This window comes from Entelurus aequoreus, linkage group LG14 (genome assembly GCF_033978785.1).
Source record: "Entelurus aequoreus isolate RoL-2023_Sb linkage group LG14, RoL_Eaeq_v1.1, whole genome shotgun sequence".
Lineage (NCBI taxonomy): Eukaryota > Metazoa > Chordata > Actinopteri > Syngnathiformes > Syngnathidae > Entelurus > Entelurus aequoreus.
The window spans coordinates 12,529,737-12,552,407 of record NC_084744.1 but is presented as its reverse complement, the minus strand read 5'-3'; the positions used below and the strand labels follow the sequence as shown (position 1 = coordinate 12,552,407).

At 37.4% G+C, this 22,671-nt stretch overlaps 1 protein-coding gene across 2 annotated transcripts in view; it reads right to left on the bottom strand.

The window, feature by feature from the left end:
- Positions 1 to 1,594: 1,594 nt before the first annotated feature.
- LOC133664380 (amyloid-beta A4 protein-like) overlaps positions 1,595 to 22,671 on the bottom strand; it is a 22,709-nt gene continuing 1,632 nt past the window's right edge. The window contains exons 2-18 of one of the 2 annotated variants that reach the window (XM_062068946.1): positions 21,055 to 21,222; positions 20,848 to 20,977; positions 20,656 to 20,768; positions 17,812 to 18,005; positions 17,523 to 17,746; positions 17,258 to 17,425; positions 12,012 to 12,145; positions 11,875 to 11,949; positions 11,637 to 11,795; positions 7,273 to 7,401; positions 7,088 to 7,187; positions 6,685 to 6,752; positions 6,409 to 6,544; positions 6,285 to 6,338; positions 5,143 to 5,234; positions 4,907 to 5,053; positions 1,595 to 2,104 (exon numbers count right to left, since the gene is read on the bottom strand). In XM_062068946.1, coding sequence (XP_061924930.1) covers positions 2,003 to 2,104; positions 4,907 to 5,053; positions 5,143 to 5,234; positions 6,285 to 6,338; positions 6,409 to 6,544; positions 6,685 to 6,752; positions 7,088 to 7,187; positions 7,273 to 7,401; positions 11,637 to 11,795; positions 11,875 to 11,949; positions 12,012 to 12,145; positions 17,258 to 17,425; positions 17,523 to 17,746; positions 17,812 to 18,005; positions 20,656 to 20,768; positions 20,848 to 20,977; positions 21,055 to 21,222 — 2,193 coding nt within the window. In that variant the 3' untranslated portion in view covers positions 1,595 to 2,002. The remainder of the gene's footprint in view (positions 2,105 to 4,906; positions 5,054 to 5,142; positions 5,235 to 6,284; positions 6,339 to 6,408; positions 6,545 to 6,684; positions 6,753 to 7,087; positions 7,188 to 7,272; positions 7,402 to 11,636; positions 11,796 to 11,874; positions 11,950 to 12,011; positions 12,146 to 17,257; positions 17,426 to 17,522; positions 17,747 to 17,811; positions 18,006 to 20,655; positions 20,769 to 20,847; positions 20,978 to 21,054; positions 21,223 to 22,671) is intronic. The other variant, XM_062068947.1, reaches the window with a different exon arrangement.

Genomic DNA, 22,671 nt, shown 5'->3' with positions numbered 1-22,671 from the left:
GACCGTGTTTTCACATTGTCATTGAACGCACCACACTGTTAAGTAAGTCTAGCCATACAATCCAAGGGCTTCTTCATTCCCGTCAAGAGTCCTCAGTAAAAAGGTCAAAAGTGATGTTAAATGCTAATTTCTTCATTTCGTTCGTTATTCATATGCATTTTGTAGTGTTTTCCGTGTGTAAATTGATCATTATTATTTTGAAAATGTATTGTCCGTGTGTAAAATGATCATTATTATTTTGAAAAAGTCTTGTCCGTGTGTAAATTGATAATTATTCTTTTGAACAAAGTCTTGTCCGTCTGTTAAATGATCATTATTATTTTGAAAAAGTCTTGTCCGTGTGTAAATTGATAATTATTATTTTGAAATGTATTGTCCGTGTGTTAAATGATCATTATTATTTTGAAAAAGTATTGTCCGTGTGTTAAATGATCATTATTATTTTGAAAAAGTCTTGTCCGTGTGTTAAATTATCAATATTATTTTGAAAAAGTCTTGTCCGTGTGTTAAATTATCATTATTATTTTGAAAAAGTCTTGTCCGTGTGTAAATTGATCATTTTTATTTTGAAAAAGTCTTGTCCGTGTGTAAATTGATCATTTTTATTTTGAAAAAGTCTTGTCCGTGTGTAAATTGATAATTATTCTTTTGAAAAAGTCTTGTCCGTGTGTTAAATGATCATTATTATTTTGAAAAAGTCTTGTCCGTGTGTAAATTGATCATTTTTATTTTGAAAAAGTCTTGTCCGTGTGTAAATTGATAATTATTATTTTGAAAAAGTATTGTCCGTGTGTTAAATTATCAGTATTATTTTGAAAAAGTCTTGTCCGTGTGTTAAATTATCAATATTATTTTGAAAAAGTATTTTCTGTGTGTAAATTGATAATTATTCTTTTGAAAAAGTCTTGTCCGTGTGTTAAATGATCAATATTATTTTGAAAAAGTCTTGTCCGTGTGTAAATTGATAATTATTCTTTTGAAAAAGTCTTTTCCGTGTGTAAATTGATCATTTTTATTTTGAAAAAGTCTTGTCCGTGTGTTAAATGATAATTATTCTTTTGAAAAAGTCTTGTCCGTGTGTAAATTGATAATTATTCTTGTGAAAAAGTCTTGTCCGTCTGTTAAATGATCATTATTCTTTTGAACAAAGTATTGTCCGTGTGTAAATTGATAATTATTCTTTTGAACAAAGTCTTGTCCGTGTGTTAAATGATCATTATTCTTTTGAAAAAGTATTGTCCGTGTGTAAATTGATCATTTTTATTTTGAAAAAGTCTTGTCCGTGTGTAAAATGATCATTATTATTTTGAAAAAGTATTGTCCGTGTGTAAATTGATCATTTTTATTTTGAAAAAGTCTTGTTTGTCTGTAAAATGATCATTATTCTTTTGAAAAAGTCTTGTGTTTGGGTGTCAAACAGATTTCCTATGTGAGAAATAGCTTGGCTTTTCATACGATAGTGTGTCCAGGAGCAGCCTGATAATGAAACCCGAGGTAGCAGTACTTCAGTTCATCACAACGTTGGACGCCCCTGATCTCAAAGTTCTTGTATGCTAACTGTATCCGCCATGCACGACATCGACTTAACAGCTAGTCGCCTTCTTCATATGTTACACTTGAAAAAAAACCCGCCAGTATTCATTCTTATGTTTGTTTTTCTTTCATTTTTTTACAATGTTGAAATATTTAGCGGATAGTGCTGTATTGACACAATTTTCTTCATATATTTCTTTCTCTCTATATATACTGTATATCTATAGTCAGTCAAGGAGTTGTGCAAGGGTTCAGGTGTGGCTAAGATGTGCAGGTGACGCGGAGTAACCCTTGTCTGCCGAAATTAGTGTTAGTATACGCTGTGCAACTGGGGGATCCGCACGGCTCTGTCCTGCAGCTCCTTCACTTTAAAACCACGGCGATTCATCCAAGTCAAACGTTTAAAAACAAACAGAAGGGTGGAGAGGAGCAAGACAGGAACAGAGCCTGCGGAGTGGTTGGTTTTTGTTTAGTTGTGGATCTGCTCAAAGAATTTGTAGGTGGGGTTCTCGTAGCCGTTCTGCTGCATCTTGGCCAGGTGACGCTCCTCTGGTGTCACCGCCGCGTCCACCTAAAAGAACACACGCTTAATAGCGGTAAGGCAGCAAAAGTCCCCTGAGAAAAACACACCTTGAGGAAAAGCTATTAAAATCAAATAAAAACCTATAACTGTTCTATTAATTTATGTAATATTATTTCACATTTGTAAGTCATTCTATGTCATGTTTCATAATCATTATTCGTCATATTCATTCTTATTTTATTCCACACGCTTTGTTATTTTTGGAGCAGATTTTTTTTATAAAAAAAAAAAAAAAAATTTGAATAATACATAATGTAGGATATAGAGAACATACAAACCCTTTATTTATTGAATCAAAAATAGTAAAATTCAACAACTTGGTGCATTTGCAAACAGCTAAAATTATGTACAAAGCAAACTACAGTATAACCTGCTAGCCAAGAATGTACAACAATTCTTCTCAACAAAAGAGGAGACATATAACCTTGGAGGAAAATCTGATATAAAACATTTGTATGCAGGTACAACACTTAAGACCTTTAGTGTATCTGTATGTGGAATTAAATTATGGAATGGATTACACAAACAAAGCATTAATATTATTCAGTTAAAGAGACTGTTCAAACTACAAGTGTTCACTAAGTACAACAACAATTATGATGAACATCTTGAACCTTTAAAAATACATATATATTATTTTTGTATCTAATATTTGTTTATTTACTTATGGTATATTTATGTATTTATTATTTATTTATTGACTGTTCAATTACAAACAGAGAACAGGGGAATGGGACCAAACTGTAACGAAACAACTGGAAATATGTGATGCATTGCATTGTAAGTGCACTTTTGAACATTTCTTACTTTGATATAGGAAAAGTTCTATTGAGATCTCTTTTTTCTGTGTTTGTCCTCGCCACAAACATTCACACACCAGTGTGGGAATAAAATGGGTGAAGAGTCTTGCCCGAGGACACAACGGCAGTGACTTGGATGGCAGAAGCCGGATTCGTACGAGGAGCCCTCCGGGTTATGGACGCCGTCCCTAATGCCATCAGCATTGACTCAGGCAAAAATACTGACTACTAAAATGGCTTAAATGATACATTTTCAATAGTATTCTATAATATTGTGAAAATATGACAATATGTGGTGGTGTAACGGCACATGCTTTTGCCTTTCATAGCAGATGGCATGGGTTCAATTCCCAGGCATCAGAGGTAAAAATGAAACCAAAAGCATTACTGCGAATGACTTGCTGTGGCGACTTCTGACAGGGAAAAGCCAAAATTGGGGGTAAAAAATCATAAAAATATTACATATTTTGTTATATTTGTCTACAAATAAATAATTATTCAATAGTTTTTACTTTGTACATAGAAACACATTTTTTATGTAACACTTTTACTTTTGCAACATATTGACTGCATTTACAGAACATTTTATTTTTCTCTTAAAAATCTGACTTTTTTCCTCCATGCTTTTTTTCATTAAATACTTTTTTCCCTCTTAATATTATGTCTTTATTTCTAATTTGATTTCTAGTCTATAAGCAGCAAATGTTTTACCACACAATACCAGTGTTGCGGATAATTCATGGATTTTCCAGGTTCACAAGCCGACAATAATCTTAGCCTTCTCACATCAGACCAAGGAAATTGTTCACATTTAGCGTCTTATGGACTCACCCTCATCATGAAGGAGACGCAAAAAATGCACACCACGCAGCCCTAAAGCCGAAGAAGGAGAAGGGCGAAGACTTTTACGAGGCAACTGTAAGCCAAGTTACAGGCAATGTTTGTGTTAAATTTGTAATTGAACACAAGTGCCTAATACTATATTAATATTTGATATTTCAATGTGTACTCCTGCGATTTATAGGCTTGTGTGGCCAATTTATGTACAACAATGAGGTGGGTGTGGCTTACATTTAGGTGTGCTATGCAGCCTAAAACTGTGGTAACATTTTCTCATTATAATCTGACCAGTGTTTCCCATACATTCATTTATTTGTGGCGGCCCGCCACGAAAGAATTACGTCCGCCACAAATTTAAAAAAAACATGAACATTTTTTTTTTTTTTTTGTCCTGTCCAGCTTCTCAGGCAAATCATATAGTTGATGTAGATGCCCATATAGGCTGTTCAGATTTACTTTACAAAAGAGAAGTGTAGGATACTTCTCTTGTTGCCTTATTTGTATTTGACCACTACTGTTTTCTGTTTATTTGTTACTGACAGTGGCAGGACACCTCTGCCTCTGTTTCACTTTATGTTGCTGGTAAATAATATGGTTGTAGTAGTAGGCTAAAGTTAAATTATTTAGTATGCACTAATTAAAGGGGCAGACCTTTAAGAGACATTTTAGCTTTTATATTTTATAAGATATATTTTTTGTAAGAACCACAATTAATAAATATATTTCAGTGAATAACTTATTGTTCAAATCTGTATATAAATATGTACATAAATTGTTGTAATTATATTGTAAAATGGATGGATGGATGGATGGACATTTAAAACAAAACTGTTATTAGTTAGTAAGTATACATTTTTTTAGCCTTTTTAGAGGTAATCATATCATTGTAGTAAATTATGCAAATTACTCGATGATGTCATGGTGACCACGCCCATAGCCACGCCCCCACCGCCACAGGTATCTTGGCAGTTTATGGGAAACATTGCTGACTATTTATTTCTAATATCATAACATTACAACATTTTGTTTATGTGATAAACTGAGCTCCATCCGTGTGGCTTTAATCTGCTCAGTGCCGCACTGGCATGGAAACGGGAGTTCAGAACATTTCACTGTTTGATAAAAATGGGTATTTGTGGTGTTCCTTTACCTCGATGACGCCGTGATGAATAGAAGTGTATTGCTTCTTCCTCAGCATCACCAGGGTGATGACAATGACGGTCGCTATGACAACACCTCCCACCATCAGCCCGATGATGGCACCTTTATTGGAGCCCACATCCTCAGCAAAAAATACCTGATATTTAAAAAAAATAAAATAAAAAAAGTTAATGGGTGCAAACAAATCTAATGATGTTCCTGAGAAGTAGTGTAAGGTTTTCTGACCAGTTTTTGATGGTGGACTTCATAGCCAGCACTTTGCCTCTCCTTTGTCTCCAGTCGCACTTGGGGCATCTCTTCTGGCTTCAGGGCAGACCCTTTAAAAAATTAAAAAATAGTGTGATGATAACCATATAACAGGAAATTTTAACTTATTGCAACATGGAAAAGTTTTAGAATTCCGAATTCAGACACTAAATAAATACACTTGTAAAATACACCAGTGGTTCTTTTATTTATATGCAGACATATATATATGTATGTACGTTTGTATATATACATGTATATGTATGTATATACACACACACACACACACACACACACATTTACATAAATAAACATACATATCCACACATACATATATAAATATATACATATGAATATCCATCCATCCATTTTCTACCGCTTGTCCCTTTCGGGGTAGCGGGGGGTGCTGGAGCCTATCTCAGCTGCATTTGGGCGGAAGGTTGGGTACACCCTGGACAAGTCGCCACCTCATCACAGGTACATATATAAATATATATACACACATATAAACATATATACCAATATATACATATATACACACATATATATACCGATATTTACATACGGTACATACACATCGATTTATACATATATACACATACATAAAAACTTATAAACACATACATATATAAACATACATACATACATATATACATATGTAAATCGTCATATATATATATATACAGTATATATACATACAAATATATTCATATACATACATACATATATATGTGTATATATATATACATATGTATATATATATATATATATACACACACACACACATGTATATATATGTATACATACATAAATATATATATACACACATATAGATGCACTACGCAGCACTTATTTTAGCAATACCCAAAAAAGGCCACTAGGTGGCAGTATTATGCTACAAACACGGGTGAGCTGTTTTACATAATTGTAGTTGTCTTATATTCTTTTTACACTTTTATGGGAGTTTTAAATGCTACTTAAAATGTGCAGTTAGTAATAATAGGTGTCATGATGGGGATAGTTTGACACTGGAACAGATTTATGTACTTTACAAAATTTACAATTAGATTTCTTTGTTTTACATGTTGAACTTTAGATGTTGGTGAACTTGTAATACTTACCAGGGTGTGTGGGTAGTCCTCTATCTGGAACTGGGCGAGCATCGACAGGCTCAACTGTGAAGAAATGTAACCAATTTATAATAAATTATCAGCTTTTTAAAGTGTTTTTGGGTGTGTGTCTTACCGTGGTTCTCAGTGTTGGGCTGGTTGAAGCTCTCAGGGTGGATGAAGCCCAGCCTGTCGAGGCTTGGGTCCATAGGAGCGAAGCTGTAGGCCTGGTCGGGCATGAGGGCGTCGTTCCCGTAGCTCATCCTGTCCACCTTGTTCACGTTAAGATAAAAAAAGGACCCGTTAACTCCACGTGTGCTGAGTCAGATCACAGTGTGTGTGATCCTGTATTTACACGTTCATTTAGTGGGGGCGGGTGAGAGAGAGGGTGGGTGGCTGCGACCCGACTCACCCTGGTGTCACTCTGCAAGGAAGAAACCTGCTGAGACAGCTCGGACTGGACTCTCTGCACGATGACAGCTAGGATAGATATGCAGCTTTAATGCTCATATTTAACATATGAAATAATTAGGACACCCAGTGGGGTAAATGACATTAGTGGCTCCCCCAGTGGGTGCACATGAGTACATATTACTTAAGCAAATTTGCTCTGATGGTCAGTTCGTCAAAAATAATCAATCGTTTTCCTTTATGTGTGGTTTATTTGTAGCCTGTGTTGGTTACTTCACAGGCCACTTTCTGGTTGGCAATGAATGATGTGACGATACATTGCGCTATTATTTTTCATTGTGGTATATTTTTTAGCAGTCCCTTTTATGCAAGATGTTTTTTGTAAAGATGATGTTGAAACTTACAGACTTGGTTGTGTATCTCGTTGGCCACAGTGGGCACTTTGTAGAGCAAACCCAGGGACTGGTTCATCCTCTCGTCAATCACACGCAGGTGGGTCAAAACCTGCAGAAGGCGAACAAAAGTTGACATGCTTTTATTTAAAAAAAACAAAACATTATATTTTAAAAAAAATCATTAGGCGGCATACCTGAGGCCGAATCTGCGCAGCCTTCTTGGGGTCGACCGTTCGGACGTGCTCGTAATGTTTGACTGTGTGCTGACGGTCCTTTTGCTCGGCCCGGACGTACTTCTTCAGCAGGCTCAGCACCTGGCGAGGCTGGTGAGGTAAAAGTTGGACTTTAACATTTGAAAACAATATGCACTGTAAAATGCTGTAATCATTAGGAAGCGGGCAATAATTGGAGGGATGCTGTAATTCATGCAGCATTTGTGATATAGAGTAGAATACGATTTACGAACCCCTCATTGTACAAACTTTTTGATTTACGAACTACAGATCAAATGAATATATGCTTTGGTGTACAAACCTTGTCTTTGTGTACGGACATTTTATCCACCCATTGTGTGTCTCGCGGCACAGACATTGTGGGCGGGCTGATCGAGCTCCCATCCTCATTCAGTCAGCAGTGCTACTATTAGCTATTGTGTTACTTTTTGAGTGTTTTTAGCCTTTTTACATAATTTTTTGGTTTGCCAGCTCTTTTTGCCCTGCATTAGAAAAGTGCCCTTTTTGCTGGCGCCTTTAAAAAAAAAAAAAAAAGTAAGAATACAAATTACGCACATTGTAAATAATTATCCCCAAATATGTTTTGATATCTGACAGGGCATTTATTTTTGAGTTCTTGTTAGAATTCTTCCCCGGTCTGCTAAACTGCTTTCATCCCGGGGCTCATGAGGCCACGCCCCCCATTTCTCTCCTTCTGATGCAATGCTGATCTACTGGTTTTTTGGAAACTTTTATTAGTAGATTGCACAGTACAGTACATATTCCGTACAATTCACCACTAAATGGTAACACCCGAATAAGTTTTTCAACTTGTTTAAGTCGCGGTCCACATAAATCAATTCATGGTCTACTCTTTTTCTCAGGAAATCCTGTGTTTGTCCATCTTTCCCGACGTCTTCCCGGTGCCGTTTTGTTTGTTTTTGCTACTGCAGCAATCAAGTCGCTCGACAAGGCTCCGTCCGCAGCAGTCGCAGCGTGGGCTCATTAATGGAGCGCCGTGAGTTACATTTTCCGTGATCCAAACAAATAATGCGACATAGATGGATGGACATGAAGACGACAGAAAATATATCTCTGCTAAAAATCCAAACTTTGGGTAAATATCTTGACAAATAAGAGACTTATTTTATTGAGGTAAGGAAGAGCAGGCAGCAGCTCACACATTCTTATACTTTCTGTAACATGCAGGAAGAAATGCTGACAGCCTTGTTGAAAAATTTCTCAACTATAATTCTCAGGGCATTCAATCGATTGCAACTAGTCAGACCTAGTCTGACCAATCTAAGAACTAAGATAAGAAAGAGCTTAAAAAGTAGATGTGTTTCTGTCAGGGGGGTTCAACTGTGGAACAACTTGGATGATTCCTTAAAATGTTCCAGTTCCTTTCACACATTTAAAAAACACTTTAAGACCAATGTCTTGAAAAAATATATCACTCTTGAATCAACACTGTAGTTAATACTATGATCAATGTTAATCAAAAACTAAATGTGAGATATAAATAATAATGGAAGTATAATTGTTTGTACATGGTATATAATTGGTGCAAAGGTTTAACATGTGTACAAGGATATTTCACATGCCTTTACTGTGTAAATAATTTAACTGTGTTTATGTTGTGTATAATGTGTATTTATAATATGTTGTACAAAGGGCATTTCATAATTTTCGGAAGTTCATCTTGTACTTGACATTGTTTATAGGGTTAGGCGCAATAAGTGTTCAACTTCAGCCTAAACCCTTTCGGTCTGCAACATTTTCTTTTTCAATCTATGAATGTATGACTGTTTGTTTATTTTGTTGACCATTGACCGAAGAATAATAAACTAAACTAAAGTCAAAGAGCACAAACTGATGAAGCCTACATGGATGAGAGGCGAAACGTCTTCCAAGACAAACCGAACAGTCCAGGTGCGATCAATTGAATGCCCTGAGAATACAATGACCTGGATGAATGAGAACATCCACAGACACGTCACAACTATAAGCTACGTGAAGGAGCCCAGAATTGTTTTTATTTAAATGTTCGCAATATATCAGGGCTCCTCATGAGGTATGTATTAAATCCAAAAATGTCTATAAAATTGTGATTGAGTGGATAGCGAGTTCTTGTGATGTGGAGAACTTTTGTTTGAGTCTAGGCAATGATTTTTTTTTATTGATTTAAAAATACCATATATTTTACAAATTTTCCCAGGATATTTCCTAAATTTTGGAATGCAGCATTAGATACATGTAATAAAGGTTTTTGTAAACTCCCCTGACGCTGTTTGGTGCTAAATGAACCAAAACATTGTATCGCTACTGGTTCGACATTGCCTAATTTTTTTTATTTGTGTACAACTTAAAGCCTTGTCCAGTTGTTTACTGACGAATACTAGTATTGTTTAGCTAACTTTTACTGAAAATTAATATTGCCTCAAAATATTGGTTATCGGTCTCCTTGACTACTAATAACCATTGAAAAAAACCTTTCGGCCGATCTTTGATTCAAAATGTGCAAACTTTTACTAAAATATAGACTGTTGTCGGGGCTGGAACCCATTATTCATTTTTACGTTGTTTCTTATGGAGAAATCTTTTCTTTTTCAGAAATAAGTCTTGTTTTTCCCTAAAAGTTAGGAAACATCTGATCTCATCCACCTTTATTATCTTACATGATTATGGAGACTTGCTTTTTATGAATGCACCTGGCACTTACTTGAAAAAAATACACTGTATATCACTGTGCCTTACGTTGTATTACTGGTTGTGGAAATCTTGTCCACCACTGCACTTTGTATGCAAAGGCAAATTGTCCATCTTTAACTGCCCGAAGACTTTCTCGATGGATAGTTTTTATATAAAAATGTCTTCTTGGACTTGTCCCCACCTATGTGTGTTCCTTTGTGTGTAGAGACTCCAGTCATTACAGCCTACTCTCAGGGTGTCCTCCACATGTTGGTTCCTAAAGCCAACACAGAACTTGGTAAGCTATGCTGCTCTCTGGTCATCGAATGACATCCAGAAAGATCTGGGGCCGTACTTATCAAGCTTCTTAGAATTACTCCTAAGAAGTCTGCTAAGAGTTGACTTAAGAGTAAATAAATTCTTCGCTGAAAGCTGCACTTAAAAGTTAGTTATCAAGCGTCTTACTCACACTTTCAGCGAAGTGTAGGACTGAATCTTAAGTGTCACACTCAGAGCTGAATTACGACATTACTATGTGCCGTAAACGGAATTTTAGGTGACGTCATTTCTGTGTACATAGAAATGACCAATCACGGAATGGAATCCGTTGTCTAAGAATAAAGAAATATCTTGGAAATATTTAAGTGGACAATGGGAGTGTATATTTTGACAATAAACTACAAAATAATACAAAACAAAGTAGTCCCCGCCGGCACTCACACTACCGCTCCCTCTCTTCTATCGCCCACACACTCACTGACGTCACTCACCTCACGGCCACACACATACGCTACTGTCATAACATTTTCTTTCCAATTCATTAATTAGGCAACTAATTTGAAACTGGTGTGGGTGGCTCTATATATACTAGCCCACTGCAGACACATGCAGAAATCAACAAGGAATCGAAAAGTATTAAATCTGTGACAAAAATAATATCCGCTCTGTCTAAACGATACCGTTTGATCAGCTGCTCGTCATCAAAAAAAAAAAAACATTGTTCCGTTCCCTGAACGTTCGCGCACGTCTCTCTCGCCTCAGTGCCATCCCCTGCTGGCAACTCCTAACCACTTAAGACACCTCTGAAGGTCTCTTAAATATCGTGGAGAGTAGGAGTGATTCTTAGACTTAAGAACGTTGATAAAAAGCTTTTATTCTTAAGTTTGAGAGTAGGACTAAATTTCGCAAATTCTCAGGACTTAAGTGTAAAATGGCACTCTAAGAAGCTTGATAAGTACGGCCCCTGATCACTTTGGGGGAGTTTAAGTCCATTTTAAAAGATCGAGAAACCAGTTCTCCTGGGCAATGTACTTGCTTTCAAATTGAATTATTACTTAATCCTTTTAAATTATTTTTGACCTGTTGTGGTATGACTGCTGTTGTTCTGTTGTATTGTCTTGTTGTAATTATTATTGTAACTTTGTTTGAGCCGCCCTCTTTGTCAGGTCGCTCTTCAAAAAGAGATTTTAATCTCAATGAGTCTTTACCTGGTTAAATAAAGGAAATTTAATTGAAATGTGCTTCAATATACAAACGTTTCAAAGTTGATGAAATCAAGGTTCCACTGCATTAGTGTGGTTGTGGTTTGCAATAGTGTGGAACTGCAGTGTGACAAGTGTGTGGGTGTGTGTGTGCGTGTGAGTGTGTGTGTATACCCGAGGAGGGTTTCCCTGCAGTGCGCTGAGGTAATTTTCCAGAGCCATGCGTCGGCGGCTGTTGACCAGAGCTTCCACACGGGCCATATGGGTCTCCACCAGCTGCTGCCTCTCTCCGGCAGCCTCGTGCTCCAGAGCCTCCACCTTATCCTGGAAGTGCTGCCGTTCCATACATGCAAACATTGTCTGCTGTGGTGACACTTTATCTGAAAACATGACAGTTGTGTTGTGCTTGTACCTGAATGACTGCTTTCTTGTCAGCACGTGGCAGGTTTTTAGCCTTCCTCTCAGCCTCCTCCCACTCCCTCATCACCTGAAGAACACGAAGCCCTCACAACAATGCACAACATCTAGGAAAAGTACGCCATCACTAACCTGCGACATCTTCTCCCTGTGCTTGGCCTCCAGGCTTTCCTTGGCTTTCTGGAAGTCGCCGTGCTCGCTGTCGTCGCCGGGAGACTCCAGGTATTGATCCACAGCATCAGGAGCACTCGGCATCATGGTGGGTACTAAGGAGGAAGGCAGAAGGATGGAGGGTTCAAAGAGAACAAAGGAAAAGGCAGACAAGAAATTTAACTCAAAAGTTGACTTGTTACTTTAAAACATTCAACAAAGGCGACGTTATATAGTGTTAAAGGACGTAACATTGCATAACATTTTAAACATCCACTGTTAAAAAACACATACTGTATTTCCTCAATTATATTCACCGAACAGCAGAGAGGAGCAGGTGTTCATCTATTTCCATCCATCCATCCATCTTCTACCGCTTATCCATTTATTTTACCAAAATAATAATTTAAGAAAGACTATTTACTAATGTTGTCTCAGCTTCTACAGAAAAATTAAGTCGGAAACACAAACAAAAGTAATTGTTATATGTTTACATTTTAAATGTCACATAATTTGAAGAGACACATTTTTTGTTGATATATAATAATAAAAGATAAAAAATACTGGCATAATAGACTGTAGTTGACGTAAGGCATTGTTTTGGTAAGACCTTTATTTGTGCAAATGCATTACTTTCCACAAATAGACTACATATTTAAAAACATGTTTCTATTGTAAAATGTTTTCATGTTTAGTATCTACAGTATTTTCACCAGAAACACAAATAAATACATGTTGTTTTTTAAAAGAATAATATTCAATAAATTAGGGGCTAAATGCATGCTTTGTATTGTTGGGTACAATTATTTGATTTCAGACATTTATTTGAAGTAAAGTATTTATTTGTATTCACTTTTTGTTCACATTAACCCTTTTAGAGGCTTAAATACATGTTTTTCGATAATATTCTTCTCTCAAATAATGATACTAATTTAAATTAATTAAATTCAAACATTTTTTAAGGCTTTATTTTATGTTTTCCATTCATTTATTTTCCCCAAATAATGACACTTAATTCAAAGTGTCGCCTGAAGTCAGCTGGGATATAGGCTCACGCTTACCAACAACAATAATAAGAATGAGTGGCATAGCAAATGAATGGATGGATAATTTAATATTTTTCTAATAATCAAATTTAGTTAAAATTAAATTAAATTAAAAACTTAAATAAGTAAATCATTTTTTTCCAAATATATATTTTCCCTTAAAAATGATACTTAATTCAAATTAATTAATTAAATTCTAACATTTACTATAGAGTTTAATTTTTTTCCCAGTAATATATTTTCCCCAAATAATGACACTTAATTCAATGTAGCTCAATTTTATTTCATGTTTTAAAATATGTTAAAATAATGTTACTTAATTAAAATTAAGTAATGTAAATTAAAACTTAAAGGGGCTGTTTGCAACATTTACAAAGATGCCTAGAGGCCGCCAACTTTCCAATATATTTTACATAGTATATCCCGCTCTGTTATGCCTTCTCAAACGTAATGACGTAATTACGTAAGTACAGAACACAAACACGCGCATTGGCTTTAGGCGTTGCTAGCTAATAATAAAAATTTTGGTAGCTAGTGTTAGCTATCTTTGAATGTATATTGTTTAATAACAACAACATGACTGCACGCGCAGTGTGCACGCGCTTCCTGCGCCTCCCGAGTTTTTTGAGACCGGGTGAGTGACCGCCGTAAACACCAATCAACTTATTTGTGTCAGTAAAATGTTTATTGCATACATTTTGTAATTGTGAAAAATATAGACTATTGTCAAACAAATGTATTCTGTTTAACCATTAGCTAGCCGGTGGTGTTTTTGTTACATTTTTTGCTTTAAAAATGTAACTGTAAGGAAGTTGCAAACAACCTCTTCAAGCATATCCTTTAAATGATTTCATATTTTTAAAAATATATTTTCTTTAAATAAAGATATTTGATTCAAATTATATATGGAATGTGAACTAAACCGCAGTGCTAAAGTAACATAAGAACAGTAAAGACACCATTTGTTATTTTTCTCTTCAGCTGCAAGAAAATTAGTGTCTATTTTAGGGGAAGAATTTATTTGTTAAAGCTTGCATCGCACCCTGCTTTTCATCAAGACCCCCAATCACTAAGGGCACAGGCCACTATTTGAGGAAATACAGTGATCAGGTTAGAGACAGAGGAAGTTGTACAAGACACTGGTTATTATGTGCAATACATTTCCCAGTGAAGATGTGTGTTTATGTTGGTTGGGTGTGGGAGCTTAAAGATAAGATGAGAAGTGCCGAGTCAGGATCAAGGCAAGAGTTGCACTTTCTCCACCTCTCTTCACAAACACATCCAGAACAACGGTGCACCAGTCAGCTGGTTTAGACATCCTGAGTCAAGACATTGCTGCAGCAAGGCATGCAAACACGTGCACCATCATCAGCATCAGCAGCTGTTTCCAGATTTAAAGCTTGTCCTGCTCCACATGCTTGGAGTTAAGTATCAGTTAGTGTGACTGATCGCTTTACAAGACAATGAGATCAGCGAGCAGATGATCTGGAGGTGATTAGCGGATTAGCGGGAACGTCTTCACAACGAGGGACCTTGGCTCCAACATTCTTCAGTAGTTGCTTTTGTTGCATCAACGTACAATGTATTTGCTATTTATATCTTTGTCAAACTGCATACAATGTCGACAAAATTGCTGTGTGTATGCAGTTTTGGAAGTAGTCATGTCAAATTAAGTTTTATTTCAATCTGATCCACTTTTGCAATTTAAATTCAATGTGGAAAATCCCATTTAGCATCAAAAGCAGATCCACACATTGTCGTGTTAAAGTAGTATTTTAAATATATTGTTATCTGAATATGAAAGGAACTTCACCCAGCCATTAACCTAATACTATTCTTGCTTTTTACATGTTTTATTATATCTTGAGGGAAAATACTATGGAAAGTAAACCTTGCTATACTTTGCAGTAGTCAGTGTACAGTTTGTACAGCAATATATGTCCATCCATCCATCCATCCATCTTCTTCCGCTTATCCGAGGTCGGGTAGCGGGGGCAGCAGCCTAAGCAGGGAAGCCCAGACTTCCCTCTCCCCAACCACTTTGTCCAGCTCCTCCCAGGGGATCCCGAGGCGTTCCCAGGCCAGCCGGGAGAGATAGTCTTCCCAACGTGTACTGGGTCTTCCCCGTGGCCTCCTACCAGTCGGACGTGCCCGAAACACCTCCCTAGGGAGGCGTTCGGGTGGCATCCTGACCAGATGCCCGAACCACCTCATCTGGGTCCTCTCGATGTGGAGGAGCAGCAATATACGTCGACATTGAAAATGACACAACCAATATTGTCTAAATTATCTGGCAAAACAAGTGAGGAGCAAGAAGATTGTGCATTGTTTACCGTCAAGCTTGGGGATGCACAAGTGCTGTGGAGCCATGGTTCATTGAGGGTAAACAGGAATTCAAAATGGAGTCAACACGGAGGAGCGGACTTACTTGTGTTGCCAGCTATTTAGACAAAAGTGTCTGCTTGTTGACACTAAATCTGCACTACCGGTACTATAAAAGTTGTATCAGTACATTGACTACTCTAATGCATATGTTTCAAACTCAAGGCCCGGGGCCAGATCTGGCCCAGTATGTCATTTCACGTGGCCCATCACATTATTCAATATGGTTTGCAACGTCTTCAGTGTGCTCTGCCACATTATTCAATGGGCCTGGCCATATTATTTAATATGGCCTGCTATGTCATTCAATGTGGCCCACCACATCATTCAATGTAGTCTTTCACATAATTTAATCTGGTCTGCTAAATCTTTCAATGTGGTCTGCCACATCCTGTGATGTGTTCTTCTACGTCATTTAATGTGGGCCACCACGTCATTCAACGTCGTCCACTCGTCATTCAATGTGGGCTTCCACATCATTCAATGTGGTCTGTCACATCAATCAATGTGGTCTTCTATGTCATTTAATGTGGCATCATTCAATGTGGCCAACCACGTTATTCAATGTGGTCTTCCATATCATTTAATCTGGTCTGCCAAATCATTCAATGACGTCTTCTACGTCATTCAATGTGGTCATCCAATGTGGCCCACCACGTCATTCAATGTGGTCATCCACTTCATTTAATGTGGCCCACCACGACATTCAACGTGGTACACCACGTCATGAATGTGGTTTACCACTTCTCAATGCTGTGTTCCACATCATTCAATGTGACCCCGTCACGTCATTCAATGTGGTCATCCACTTCATTCAATGTGGTCATCCACTTCATTCAACGTGGTCATCCACATCATTTAAAGTGGCCAACCACGTCATTCAATGTGGTCATCCACGTCATTTAATGTGGTCCACCACCTCATTCAATGTGGTCCACCACGTAATGAATGTGGTTCACCACTTCTCAATGCGGTGTTCCACATCATTTAATGTGACCAGTCATGTCATTTAGTGTGGCCCACCACGTCATCATATAACCTGGCCTTCCACGTTATTCAATATTGTCAACTAAGCCGTTTAACGTGGCCCATCACACCATTCAATGTGGTGCACCACATCATTTAATGTAGTCTTCCACATCATAAATGGTCCACCAGGGCATTTAATGTGGCCTGCTAAGTCATTCAATGTGGTCCGCCACACCATTTATGTGGCCCGCAACATCATCTAAAATGGTCCGCCACGTCATTTAAAATGGTCCACCAGGGCATTCAATGTGGTCCACCACGTCATTCAATGTGGTCCACCACACCATTTAAGTGGCCCGCCACGTCATTCAATGTCGTCTTCCACATAATTTGATGTGGTCTGACACATTATTCAATGTGGTCTTCTATATAATTTATTGCGGTCTGCCACTTAATTTAATGTGGCCCTTAAAGGGCAGCCATGATTGCGATGATGCCCTCAATAATAAGAACAAGTATGACACTACTGCTCCAAAGTATATCCAAGTTTACTTTCTACAGTATTGTATAATACAAGGATCTCTGAAATGTGAGATACTATATTGGGGAAAAAAATGGAATACTAGTACATGTTGGCTGAACATATGAAAAGACTAAAATGTAATCTCATAATTAGATCAAATTGACTTGCCAGTCCTCAAAAAGGTCTAAGTTGAAAGAATACTGAGGAAAAAATTGAGAGTGTGAGTAGTAAAGAGAGACAGTCTGCAGTCAGGCTTTATAGAGTTGACACAGTTTTGTCCGCGTTCCCAATCCTAGGAGGTAACTTACAGGAGCTGCTGCAGACGGCTAAGCAGTATTCCTCGGAATCAAAGTTATTCCTGTTGCCCCCGCAGCCCCCAAACAAGAAGGGGGCACAGCGTCCCGTTTTGGGCACGAAGTGCCAACGCTCCAGCTTGGCACCACACGTGCCTTTTGCGGCACGTGACCAACAAACGGCTGGGGTGTATACACACACACACAGGTCATGTCACAAAAACATATAGATATAATCCACACAGAAATTATCGAGACAATAAAAATGCTATTTTATTACCTCTGACGACCTCCTCAATGGATTCAGTGGTGGTAGTTGTTGTCATGGCAACGTTCGCATTGCGCTCATCACTATCCCGCTCATTGGTCATGCCGTCGTCTTCTTCTTCCTCCTCCTCCTCATCCTCCTCTTCGCCATCCCTTTCAAAAGTATCTTCATCATCCTCCTCCTCCTCCTCATCATCCTCTGCAGCGGTGGGCTCCGTGTCGACATGCTGAGTCATGCTGAGGAGAAAGACCGTTCAGAATCACACATATAGGTGAATTAGTATTATCAAAAAGATGGCTACCTGTTCTCGTTGTTCTCGTTAGGCTCAGATCCGCCCCACCACACGTCCGACTCTTCCCCGTCCAGCGCCGCGCTATCCGACTCCTGCTCGGCCTCAGCCGGGCAGCACACAAATTCCACACCTCGGAAACGGTCGATGTCACACGGCCATAGCATCCCGTAGTCATGGAGATTCGTGGAGCGGTCCGCGCAAGACTGGTTTTGAACAAAAGATGCAAAAATCTTGACTCCTATCGTCATCTTTCAACTGAAACCATCATCACAAGTTTAAAGGGGAACTGCATCGTTCACAATCATAATGAAAGACGTGACGAAGGATGGAGTTTTTTTAATGCATTCTAACTTGTAATTAAAAGTCTGCTTACTCTATTCCGCCCATAAAATCCAGTTAAAAAAACATCTAAAAGGTGCCAAAAATATTCAATTTACATTTCGGGACTTGAATATTAACAAAGTATTGGTGATATTGCTGTTATAAGCTAACGGACACAAACTATTTATAGCGGCGCCATGGTCAGGAGCTTGTGTGTAATGTTGACATCATCGAGTGGTCAGCTGTTTCCTCGCTTCCCTGCTCCCTAGAACAGTGGTCCCCAACCTTTTTGTAGCTGGGGACCGGTCAACGCTTGAAAATTTGTCCCACGGACAGGGGGGGGGGGGGATTTTTTTTTTTTTTTCATAAAGAAATACAATCATGTGTGCTTACGGATTGTATCCCTGCAGACTGTATTGATCTATATTGATATATAATGTATATATTGTGTTTTTTATGTTGATTTAATTAAAAAAAATTTTTTTTTTTTTTTTTTTTTTAATTTAATTTCTTGCACGGCCCGGTACCAATCGGTCCGCGGACCGGTACCGGGCCAAGGCCCGGTGGTTGGGGACCACTGCCCTAGAAGATTATTCTAGATTACAAATCATGCCTCTGACCTGGATATAAGAAGGCTGAGGACGTATTTCAACAAGTAGGTACAAGTTGACAGCCAAATTAGACGAGAACAACACGAAAAGATGTTTAGCTTCATTTCTTTGCGAGGATTATGAGTCATTCTTTATCTAAATGGGAATATATAAACATCCTAGCAGTCGGCATCCTAATGACAGCAGACTTTGCACGGTAAGTGATGTTTTATTATGTTTATTGGCTCTCCTGGACTCTGCAGTGAGCGGTGATCAGTGATGTTATTGAAAAAAAAAGTGAACAATGTGATGTGTTTTTTAAATTAATGACCACATATGCTTAAAATTATAAAAATAGGTAAATGTTATTATAAATGTGCCATATTACATAATGTATATAAAACCTTAACGTGGATGTTTGGATGTTATTTAAGGGCTTTATAAGCAGAATAGAGCGGCTCCCATATAGGGTCCATTGTAAGAATTTTAATTGAATGTATTTAATATTTACAATGCATTTTTGTAAAAATCCACCCATCGTCACATCTTTCATAATGATTATGAACGACAAGCAAAATTCCAAAAAAAGTGCAGTTCCCTTTTAAAAGGAGGCCTAGGTATTTGTTTGTGATAAAGTTGTGATCAAGAAATCCAACCCCGATTACTGTACTTTGCTTCTAAATGGGCCGTGGAACCAATTAAACAAGAAGTCCAGCGAGTAGGTTTGAGAGAAGACATGTTAAAAAAACGATTGTCTGAAGTGGACCATTTACTTCGAAAAAAAAGATACTAATGTTTGATATAGCAGCACCTTTCAATCCTTTTAAATAGTTACTTGCATTATTATTGTATATTGTAATATAATTACATCATAATCACTGTATATTTGTATTGGTTATTTCTTCAGTTTCAGAATAGAAAAAAAGCTGTGAGTTCGCATAAAGCCAAATAGTAAATTACTTCATATTGTTCTAATGTGTGGCACCTTGAGACAAGAATATGTTGATTCACAGTCTAAAAGTAACTAGTTTGCCTTCACTTGCTGTTTTCACAGTTTTATGTATACATTATAAAAATTGCAAATCGAATCGCAATCACAATTTTGGTGACAAAAATCTAAATTAGTTTTTTTCTCATAATAGTGCAGCCCTAATTTGAACCATCAAATGTCGCTAGAAAATCAGGCCCAATCATTGTAATTTACTGCCTTAATGGGCTGGGGTAGGAATAAAACAGGAAGTATGTTTGATTGCATTTCTACTGTCAGACTGTCTCGGTCCCGAGAAAAGTATATATCTCTTAATCTTGTGTGTTAAGCTAGATAGATGATTTCAATTGTATAACTGAAAAGTATCCATATTGGGATATGTTTGCTACATGAGTGCATGGTTTTTCATTGCTAAACAATGAGACACTTCATGAAATTGAATGCTTGCAAGAACCAGCACGGGGCTAAAGAAAATTCAGGCCCAACTAATGTATTGTCCTCACAAAAATGGGTTGCAGAGGAATATTGTCGTAGAAGTCAACATGTTATTATTCCTCACAAAAAAAGTATCCATCTTTGAATTTTGTGAGTTTGTAAGTGGCAATATGTCATCTGTAAATTAGATATGGTGGGACATTAGTGCTACTGTAGTGTATCAGTTTTCCTCGCTGAGAGGCGTAAATGAAATTCAGTGCTTGAAAAGAACAGCAGAGGGTGCAGCAAATTCAGGCCCGACTAGTCTACATTGTTGCCTCAATGGGCTGTAGAATTACTATTGACATGCCCTGTTCATCCTAAATGAGATAAACAAATGACATTGATCATCATGATGAACATTTAACTGTTCGTGTTTTTTAGGTAATTCGGTCTCACAAAAAGGAGACCAGATGGAGAAAGATTAAATGGCGTATAAGATCCACCGCATGGGGAGGAGGGGCTGAAACAGTGACGCACCTCTTTGGCAAAAGTGTGCCAATGCAGATGGCTCTCACACTGGTCCATACGCTCCTTGTGCAGGAACTTACACTTATCCGGAACCAAAAGGGCGTCGCTCACAAACTCCCCGACTGAAACCACAAGGTTATCTTTACTGTTAGAAATAGAACTATGGTGTTTGTGGTGCATACACATGCAGAATTAACGTACCCAAGCAGCGGTAAGGCACCACAATGAGTGGGTGACTGCGGCACTGTTTGCGGCCTTTCTTGCACCAGTTCTGGATGCTGACGGGCTGGTTGGCCTCCACCACGTTGGTGACCTGAAGCTCTGGGTACACCTGCAGAAAAAACATGTTTTAAATGTTTCACCCCTGCTTATTGTCTTTCTAATCCACCCAGGCCCCCTTTGAAGTACCTCTTGGCAGTACTGCAGGATGCCCTCCTTGGTGCCGACGCAGCTCTTAGAACCAGAGGGATCCGATTCCCACTTGCCAGTCTGCACATTGATGTGCATGTTGAGCTTGCCGCAAAACATGGCCACCTGCGGCTCGGTTAGCAAACCCACCGAGTCATCAGCAGGCACCTGAACAGACAAGAATGAGTAATGGTCGGATGAAGCAATGGAGTTGAGCATTTCTTGGCAGCAATCAGCAGAGGCGATGTAGACTCAGTCATAGTCACCGTGATAGTGGGCCATATGGCCTGAAATCCATATATATATATATATATATATATATATATATATATATATATATATATATATATATATATATATATATATATATATATATATATATATATATATATATATATATATATATATATATATATATATATATATATATATATATATATCGACATAAATATGTATATATCGACGTCCCATTGGGGTTGTGAGTTTTTCCTTGCCCTTATGTGGGCTCTGTACCGCGGATGTCGTTGTGGCTTGTGCAGCCCTTTGAGACACTTGTGATTTAGGGCTATATAAATAAACATTGATTGATTGATTGATTGATATATAATGCAGCCTCTTTATCTGACAAAGAAATTATGATAGAACCATTTTAAAACAATACCAAGGCTCTTCCTTTTGCTAACATATTGTGCCATTTTCCGTTTTCTCTGCTCTGAGTAACTACTTTTATTGTTCTTTTTCTAGACTCGTACTTAATATACTTCCTACTTTACTGTACATAGCTGGTTACTCTCCGCTGTAATGCGGTTCCATCTACACGTCTGATAAAGTGGACTAAGAACTTATTCTTCTGTTGTTTCGTCGCTGTAAAATCAAGCTCGCTTTGCCATTACTCGTTAGCATTGCTTTTTGTACCGTCTTGCTTGGTGTATAGAATGTTTAGCTAATACTATTATTAAACAATTTTTTAATGCATTTTATTAGTAGATTTTTTAAAAACTAAAACGTAAAAAAAATATGGTAAGTTGCAATAATTTCACCTCAAACTTTAGTGTATATAACTGTACATGGAAAAACCGTAGTGCTGTTTTTATGGTTAAAAAAAAAAAAGGCAGCTCAGTTGCCCGAATTTTACTGTAAAATATACATTTGTTTTTTTACTGTAAATAAAAAAACTGCAATTTTATAGTAAAATGTTGGCACCTGAGCTGCCAGTTTGTTTGTTTTAACCGCAAATCAACAACTGTAGATTTTGTGCCAAAAAAGGCACCGCATTTTATTACAGTAAAAACAGTACTGTTTTTTTCATTTAGAGAAAAATGCTGTAAAAACCACAACAAATTTTGCAATTTTACCATGAAATCTATTGCTACTTTTACATTGCACAATTTGATGGATAACTTGCTTTGAAATCATTATTATTAGTATTTATTTATATTAAAAAATGGTTTGAATGTTTGATAATATAGTTTTGCATAATTAGACAATATTTAAGTTAACAATTTGCGATTACATATATATTTTTTCCCCACAATAGAAAGAAAGAATACATTAAGTAAGAAAAGTTATAGTACTTTATTGATACATATTACTTCCAGGCTTTCGAGGGCCAAATAA